The sequence below is a fragment of the Erigeron canadensis genome, chromosome 6 (assembly GCF_010389155.1).
Source record: "Erigeron canadensis isolate Cc75 chromosome 6, C_canadensis_v1, whole genome shotgun sequence".
NCBI lineage: Eukaryota > Viridiplantae > Streptophyta > Magnoliopsida > Asterales > Asteraceae > Erigeron > Erigeron canadensis.
The window spans coordinates 19,359,715-19,369,216 of NC_057766.1; the positions used below are offsets into that span (position 1 = coordinate 19,359,715).

The 9,502-nt window shown below is 31.7% G+C and overlaps 1 protein-coding gene across 1 annotated transcript; it reads right to left on the reverse strand.

The window, feature by feature from the left end:
* Positions 1 to 395: 395 nt before the first annotated feature.
* Positions 396 to 3,612, reverse strand: LOC122603563 (15-cis-zeta-carotene isomerase, chloroplastic). The gene is made up of 4 exons (XM_043776295.1): positions 3,137 to 3,612; positions 2,275 to 2,421; positions 1,022 to 1,231; positions 396 to 819 (listed from the first exon to the last, which is right to left on the reverse strand). The coding sequence occupies exons 1-4, from the start codon at positions 3,545 to 3,547 to the stop codon at positions 484 to 486; spliced, it is 1,104 nt and encodes a 367-aa protein (XP_043632230.1). The 5' UTR covers positions 3,548 to 3,612; the 3' UTR covers positions 396 to 483.
* Positions 3,613 to 9,502: the final 5,890 nt, after the last annotated feature.

Here is a 9,502-nt window from a genome sequence, read left to right on the forward strand (position 1 = left end):
ATTTTTATACAAATTATTAATTGTATTATCTAACTTTTGGGATCCCTATTTTTATTTTTATATTTTTGTCTTAACAGTATAATTTTCCCCATAAAAATATTTAAGCTTTTCATTAGATCACATGATTCTAATTTAAGGACAATGTGACACATAATGTACTCTTTCATATATAAATTATTAAGCACCTCAAAATGAATATAATTATGATACATATAACAAACACAATCATAATCAATATGCAATGACATAATACATAACATATAGCTAGCCTAATTCTATTTCTAAAAAAACAAAGGTCATTGTTTTTCAACTTACAGCTTACTTGGTTAAAGCTAAGCTGGTGTGTATGATGATAGATTTTTGTAACTGTTTGTTGTATGGAGACGCCAAAAAGCTGACAAAGCTGGCTATACATGTTGATATTGATCGTGTGTGTCACCCAGACTATATATTGGTATTTCGTACAAAGATTTAAAGTCCAAATCACCAATGGAGCCTAAAACTAGCAGCCTGCATTAGCGGGTGCGCAAAGTAAGCTCCTAGAGTTAATCCGGTAATGACTACATATGGTAACCTTAAGAACTCTTTATAGTAATCTTTTGGCAGCTTCTGACGCCCATCTACTATAGCTGCAAATGGGATGATACTTGTTCGACTCTTGACAATGTCAAAAGCTTCACCATATCTGATTCTTAACCTCCTATCACCATTCCATGCACCAAACAGATGATGCCCGATTAGCCCAACTGATGCTGCTACAGCTACAGAGTTGCCAATCCAAATGGTGTGAGCGAGACACCACATCACCTGTCCTGCCAACTGAAAAAGGAACACAAAAAAGCCCATCAAGAAAGGTGAAAAAACTAGTTTGTCGAGATTTGGAGACGTTGGGTAATGGACAATTTCGTGTACATATTGTAACTGGCTGGTTTCCAGAACAACTTTTGCTCAGAACTTATAACACTTAGTGAACATTACGCGTGTCAAATTACAAATATATTATTTCCAAAATAACTAGTACCTGTGGATGCCTGGTGATTCTCATGATCCCACTTTCCCAGAGATGCATCTTAGGCTTATCAACAGCGGCTACCTCTAATAGATTAAAGGTTGATGGATAAAGAAAGAAAAAGGATATAAAATTAGTGACCCACAATAGATGATGTAACCAAGGTTCACTTTGTAGCTGCCATAACTGAACACCATCGTATCTATGATTGATGAAATACACCTGAATCACAAGTTGTTGATTGTCAGTTAACATAATTTAAATAATCACATTGAAGGCATTAGCAATAAACAATGCTGAAAAACAGTAATCAACCGAGTTTTAGCAAAAGTTAAAGTGAATTAATCACAGCTTGATATACCCTATTCCTACATAAGTTGGCAATCTGGCAAACTTTTTAATCAAAAATCTTTTTTTCCCATGGCTGATCCTGATTAACACAAGTAACACATATTATGGTAACTGATAATCAAACACTAGTTAAGACTAGTACACTGATTTATTCTGCAATTACTTTTAAGAAAGAAGTACTATTATTTACCTGGGATTGTGAGAATTGTTCAATTAGAGGTGGAAATGGGGTGGTCAGCAAAAACTCAAAATGTGTAAATTTTAGTAAGAATCAGGTGCATTCACCCATATACACTTTTGTCCCTTTTCTTTGAATATTATAACTAGTAGATGTAGTAATAAAAATTACAACGATCAGATTGGGATTGTAGAATTAGAGGTGGAAATGGGGTGATCAGATTGGGTAACAGGTCAAAATGTGTAAATTATTAGTAACGATCAGGTGCATTCACCCATATACACTTTTGTCCCTTTTCTTTGAATTTTATAAATAGTTTATGTAGTAATAAAAATTACAACAACTACATACGTACAATGCTACTGTGATATAACTTTATTGACTAAAGAAAGGTAATAAGTGTAATAAGTTGTAAGCATCTAAGAAAACTTCAACTCATACCAGTTAGACCTAAAAGTTTAAAAAAACCAAAACTTTATCATGCCCCCACCAAATTGGTCTAGACCTATAAGTTTAACTATATCTGAATTAGTCATACCAGTCAGAATATCATGAGAAAGCTCAATGGCATAACATAACAGCAGGGTACACAGGCAGGATTCAACTATTTACAAGTGCTGTTACACTCCAGAACATGTAAAAACATACAGAAAGGGAGTAAAATTGAAAAGTGAACAAGTGCAGAGAGTCATCCCTTATTTATAAATCACAACATATGCATAACAATGAAACTCACAATTGTACTGACGGCAAGAGGAAGGGATGTTCCAGCAAATAACACACGGAAAGCACGCTCTCCAATCAGTTTTTCACCGGGGTCTCTGAGACTGGCCAGGCCACTATGTACAAAGGCAAAAATAAGGGTAAGGAGGAACATTACGACCTGCATAAAAAAATAGAATTAAGTCCGCAGACAAATATATGAATCAAGCGGAAAGAAAACCACAAAATTCAAAGACAAATCAATCAAAGTACTTTTCTACCTCCTATAAGTTATACACTAGAAATATAATAATACAGAGTTAGTTAATACTTCATAATCAAGCATAACACATAATCTTACAACTCAGTCCTTCCTAGGTTCTTCATACAGCCCAAAATTGAATCCATAAATTATCAAGATTGCATATTCGGGCTCTAAGGACTTTCTATGTTTAATTCCATTATTTTGATACTTAATAATTACATGACTCAAAAATTTAATTCGCCTTGCCGAAGTTAACAAGCCCTAACCTTACATCTCAGGTACTACATAGACATCATATTTAAGAATTTTTACTGTATGTCAAATTCCACAAAAACAAGCATCATTTTAACTCCCGAATTCGGCTGGATTATGGTTACCAGTTACCACATGCCAACCATTAACCAAAGGGCCATTGGCCTAGCTTATCATGATGACCCATTAACCATGAGTTTGTTAGTGCTAGTCCCACTTAAGACAAAGTGCGTAATTGTGTTGAAATTTGCATTCTTATCACAAAAATATGCAGAAATTCGATCTTCAATTATATCACAACTGAAATATACTAATAGTCTAATACATTCAATATTTATACTATATCGAAAATTGAACAAGATACGGAAAAAAATCTAACCTCAGGGCTATCAGAAAGAGTAGAAACAGAATCAATAAAAGCTTTACCAAATCCAGTATTATTATCAATCCAAACAACATCAAGAATAAAAAGCACAACCCCCAAAACCCCAGTAAAATATATCCAAGAAGTAATCTTTTGCTTAGCTAAATCGAAATTCGCCGAATCCTCACCAACCAAAACATCTTTTGAAACACTTGTATCTGATTCTCCTAAAACAAATACTTTGCGGCATTTCCTCAAACAGTTGGTGGGCAACAATTGGTCGGTCTTTAAAAACTTTCTATTTATAGAATTGTTAATGGGTGTTATTGTGTTGTTGAGTTTGGATATGGGAAAGATGAATTTTGGTGTTTTGGGAAATTGAGGGGTGCAAGAAAAGGAACTTGAAAGGAGAATTGAAGTGGCCATTTGTGTGTGTTTTTTCACTATTGGTGTGTGTATGTGATTTTGTATATTTTTAAGTGTTTTTGTTAACAAGAAAAAGGGTGGGTATGGTATCTTGATGGAAGTTGTGCTGTTAGTTTGGTTTTTGGAGGGTAGGAAAACATGAAAATGGTGGGGATTAATTAAATAATTTTACAGTTTATAACAAGATTTTTTTTAATTAAGAAAAGAAAAAAACATGTTTAAATGTTTGAAATTGATGGATTTGAAACTTTGTTATTTTCATAATTTAGACTGCTGATTTTTATTTTTTTCTACAAGTAAATTTTACCTCAGACGATGTGTGTTAATCGCACAACGAAAGGGTCCTGCACTAAGCGGATCTTAAATAGCCTTTCTCATCATACCATCTCCTTAATTGGAAAATACCGTTGAGGAGAACCTACCAAGGCTCGAACTCGAGACCTTGGAGTAAACTCCCTCGGAGCCCCGCATAGCAGGTTTAGTAAAACACCCTTGATCTCTGGGTTTAGACTGCTGATAATGTTCTTAAAAAACCATTAGAGATTGCTAACAGAAAAATGTTGTATTAATGAAGCCAGAGACTGTCAAAGCTACAAGGTTAATATTGTCATTGTGATTTTAAATATACGAGTAGCTTTGATATGTCGAGACTCGAGATGTAACAAAAGCCCATTTTTAGCATAGGGGTTATTGTGATTACAAAACAGATTTTGTGTTTTCAAAATAAATAATGTGTTTTCAAAACTGCTTTTTCATAACAGATAATCACTTTTTCACACAAACACTTTTTTAGATTATTTGCGTTTTACGAACGTAATAATCAGATAATCACTTCAAAACGCATTCCTAAACACCCTCTTAGTATCTTCTTATCAATATTCAAATTAATCGTTTGTTAGAGTTTAACATTGCATCTTAGATAAACATACACGTCAATGGCTTGTAATTTTCCTAATCTAAATTGTATATCTTAACCCATAAAGATTCTGATATTTGAAAGAATGGTTTGCGTATGAATTTCTTTACGACATTCTAGTTCTTTATATCGGGAAAGATATCGTTGAGGAATTTACTTTTGATTCGATCCTACATTCTTTTACTAATTTCAGAGAACGGCATATATGCCAATGTGAAAAGATCAAATGCAAAACTTTCTTGTATTTTTTCAAGCATTGATGGTGTGATTATTTTGGATCAAATGTTGATACAATGTATTTTTATGATTTTAATAAGATATACTCGTATATTTCGGTGTGGATGTATTTCTATAGTATGATTATATAAAGTTATTCTTAGTTAGTGGAATATAATAATAATAATAATAATAATAATAATAATAATAATAATAATAATAATAATAATAATAATAATAATAATATGATGTAAATTTGTATTGTACTTTCCATTATAGCTCAGTAGTTAAGCACAAGTTTTACATGCTAAAGGTCTCGAGTTCGAGACATGAGAAGTACATTTAAAGGATTTTCAAACTAAAGTCCTCAAGTGAAGGAAATTTGAGTTAGAGAGGCAGGGTTTTATCCCAATTAAATGTCGTGCTTCGGGCGGTTTAATTGGGAGTTTCTCCTCCTACTAGGTATTCAGGGTGAGGGAGCTCTCTAGCACGAGTCTGGTTATAAAAAACGTAAGTTAGATACCCTGTTGCGAGCAAATGATCCACACCTTCCAAAAAATGTAAGTTTGTATTACCATAATCTTAGTCTTAATCTTAATATATACTATAAGACAGTTGAACTAATGACTTATTAACCAATCAAATCGTTCGATTTCATCAAATCCTAATTATCATAGAACAGGTGATTGGAAATAAACATATTCGTGTTATAGACCCGCATCATGATCAAGTACATTACTTGAATGTCAACTACAAGATCACAATTATGTATATATTTTAATTTTTAATTATCTTTCATAATAATATCACATTATTAGTAAAACTGGTTTCAAAAAATTTTATGATAGAGAAATTATTATAGCATGTGCTTTGTGGAATGACTACGACAAACAATTCCATCAATATGTCTCAGCTAATAATGAAAGTGACGAAACTGTGGTTATCGTACTACAACTTGCAAAGTATAACACTTGGAACCGTATATTTTTAAAATTATAAGATTTTATAACTTAAATGTATGAAAATTTCATATTGATAATATTGTAAATCACGTGTCCAGTGTTGGACACGAGTCATCTCATTTTTTTTCTAAATGAGGGTACACGAGCTATTATTTCTTGTTTGAGTAATAATCTACGGAGTAATAATAAGGTATGCAAATTATTATTATCATCATGTAAGTCTTGTTTAATACAATTATCAATAGATGGTTTGATATATGGTCTAAAATTGAAAAGTTTTGAGTTTAAATTTTAATCTCTGCAAAATGTTCTCAGGAATAAAGACGATGGTTTAAAAAGTAACCACACTACTTTCTTTAACATCCAATACTTTTACATTCACCAGCACACTACCACTACCAATTGTTGTTACCAGTGCCGCTTGTACTACTCGTCGCCATCTTCGTTGCTGCATTACGCAAGCATGTAAGCATATTTAATATTAGTAGGAGACTTATTAAGCATAGATTAACTAAATAAAAATGTGTGTCATAATCTAAAAAGTAACTAAATGAAGCTACCCAAAGTAAAACCCTGTTATCCAAAAAATAATAATAAAATGTGTCACATGTTAAAATAACATTTCAACTACGTTTTCATGTATTTCTAGATTCATTAAATCGAATTATATCAACCATGTGTGATCAAACTCATATGAACTCATATTCTCGTATAATTAATTATTCTATCTCACAAACTCATATGAACTCATATTCTCGTATAATTAATTATTCTATCTCAATATCCATATATACATCAATCACACATAATTAATCTCAAGTCATAGGTTATTTGCATGGATAATTTTATATCCCGTCTATAATGTAGTAATCTGTAAGTTTTTTTTTCTTTTGAAGATAACAATTTTTATTGAAATTTTGAATGCACTTTTATGTACAAAACAACTAATGTCGATCTATAAGATGAATTGAATTTACAATTCTTTTTCCCATCATATGCTCCTTTCCAATCTTCAATTTTAAACATACTATAAAGATATTTGAACTTTTGTAACAAAACTTATGATTAATTCGAATCATAAAATCAAATATAATTACAAAAAGTTTTCATAACAAGGAAAAAAATTCAATCGGTCAAATATACATATTCTCCTTCCTTACATAAGTACCATCAAGGCCCACAACGTACAATTACTTTCCACCACTCTCCATCTCCCCTTCACACAACCACGCTCCATCTCCACCCTTCACCATCTCATCACCTCCTTTCACCAAGCGCGTATCCTCCAACCTCCTTCTCCCGCGCGTGAGTCACAAATCAAATCATAACCGTCTACATTTGTTTGCATGTGTAGTAGTAGTAGTAGTAAGCAGAAGTAGCGCAGGACATAAAAGAGGAAAAGCTTCCTCACCACGGCCACCATCAAAACGACGTCGTACCAATATTCCATATACTTATTCACACCTTTTCTCCTTTCACCCTCTTTCACACACATTTCATGACTATTTATGCAGAGAAAAACCTCACATAAATTAAGTGTTTTTCTTTTCTGTAAAAATTGATTAAAAGAAATAAATAAATAAAAAATTAATTGTACGGAGAAGCTCAATATATAGATACATAATTTCTGTATCTATATGTCTGTATCAATTCGCAGCTGCTGAAAAGTTCTAAAGACAGAAGCTCTTCTTTTACATAGAGGTATGACAATAATAAATGTATGTGTATATATATGTCACATTTTTTTGAAATAATTTTTTTTTTTTTTGTAAGCATGTATCTATACTTATAACTTCTGTATATATAGCTTTGAATATTTTAAATTTTTTTGAATTTACTTGCATATTTTACTTGTGAGCTTGTGTTGCTCTGTTTTTTTGTGCGCTTCAATTGAATGATAAATTTTCTGTTTTTAGTAATTTTGTTTAATTTGCGAAAATCTAGGTTTTGATTTGAATTATTTGTGAAAAATGTTTTGATAAAAAAGTTGATAGATTATTTCGATTTATAATGATTAAATTTGGAATTTTGGTAGCTCAATTTAAACAATTTAGGTTGTGCATTTTTGGATTTATTTTAGGGTTATTGTTTTTGTTTGTGTTGCATATTTAGAAAAGCTATTAACTTTTTTAACTATACATTATAAAAAAATGATTTAAAGTGTTGTTCTATATGATAACGTGAAAGTGTAGAAAAAGATTTACGGATCACCCTTACTATTTTTGCATTATTGAAGTGACTAGACTTGTAAAAGATAAAATATTTTACAGTTTCCAAGAATATAACTGGTGAAACTGTAAATAAAAAAGAAAGAAGTCAAGAACTTTTGCTTAGTAGTTTGTGTCCAAAAAAATGCTCAAACTTTTTTTACCTTCATCTTTCTCAAAATAACTTTTTAACCGAATTGTCATCTTTTGTAGCGATAAATGTGTAAATATATGTGGATAAATGTGCGTAAATAATGTATGTTAAATACATATCTAAAAGGGTTTGCTAAATATAGCCCTTAGGGCTGTGTTTAAGGTGTATAAATTGTTTGTACGTTTACCATGAAAATTAAGGGGCGGACTTTTAATATGGAAGGTACAAGTTTTTTTATGCACGTTAAATACAGCCCTAGCATTTCTCTTAAAAATAAGTACTTTTTGGTTATAAAAGCCCTTTGGATTGGAAGTTACACTTATGAGCCAATAAATTATGAGTTTTTAATCGTGTAGTATACAGTGTAAATATGTTTGAATGTGTGTTTTAATAATATGTGCTGCAAAACAAGAAAAAAAAATACGGAGTAATCACTTTCTGCTTCATATAAACTAATGCATCAAAATGAAGTGCCTAACTATTGAAGACTTTGCTTTTGTGATACTGTGACTTACTTTGCAACATGCTAGTATTTGTTTAATAAAAGGGAATATATTGGTGTAGAAAAGGATTGAGCATGCATATATATGCTTAATTACCTATAAATCTTTCTTGAGCCCATTACCTTGGTTTCTTTCTAGCTTTTCCTTGTTTTCTTCCCATCACTCTTTATTTACCACTATCACAAAGGGTCATTTTCATTTGAGGAGATTTTAACCTCTAGTTGAGGTTTTGGAACATAATGAGCTTTAACTTACATACCTAACACTGAAAATAAAGCATCATTCAATTCAATGATCTTATTATTAACTTATATGGATATATTACTCTATAATTTGCAAGGAAACAGGCACTCTTAAATCTTAACTACGAAAAGTATGAACCGGCAGAGTCACGACTGTTTTTTTTGGGTAAAAAGGATACCCCCTGTTAATATGAGTCTGATTGTTTTCGTGACATGTTTTTCGCCTTCCCTCCATGGATGTCCGTATACTCATATCTATCCGTTTTTGTGGTATTGCTCTAAGTATTTATTTTCTTTTCATGCTTCCAGTTTTTGTATGTATTGATCTTGAGGATTTTATACATTTAGTACCAACATACTTGCATATCTACCATGTTGTTAAAAAGCTTCCTATCTAATGGACTACTTAATGTAGATATTTGTCCAATAAGAGTACTAACAGATGTGAGTGTTGTGCTAACTGCTAAGTCATTCATGAAGAACTGATTTTATCCTATCCACTTCTTTTGCACAGATCTTTCTGTCTTGTGGAGTGACTGATTTTCAGATATCTGGATTGTTGACATTGTTGTGACGTCGTTAAAGGTACTCTTTGTAAACCAGTGATGATTTATAAGTTGATTATTTAATCACAGATTATGGATTAAGATTAGGATGCCTGTGATACTTGATTAACTGCATTTAATTTATTTCTTTCTTTGCAGAGTTAGCAACAAGACAACAATAACCTCCTCATCATCTGGTTTTATTGTACT

Bases quoted from the DNA above. Each gene is read 5' to 3' on its own strand.
- LOC122603563 (XM_043776295.1), bottom strand. From the start codon at position 3,547: ATGGCCACTTCAATTCTCCTTTCAAGTTCCTTTTCTTGCACCCCTCAA. The intron at 2,422-3,136 runs GTTAGATTTTTT...TTTTTTATGCAG, and splicing joins CTCTTTCTGATAGCCCTGAG to GTCGTAATGTTCCTCCTTAC. The intron at 1,232-2,274 runs GTGAGTTTCATT...CTTGTGATTCAG, and splicing joins CTCTTGCCGTCAGTACAATT to GTGTATTTCATCAATCATAG.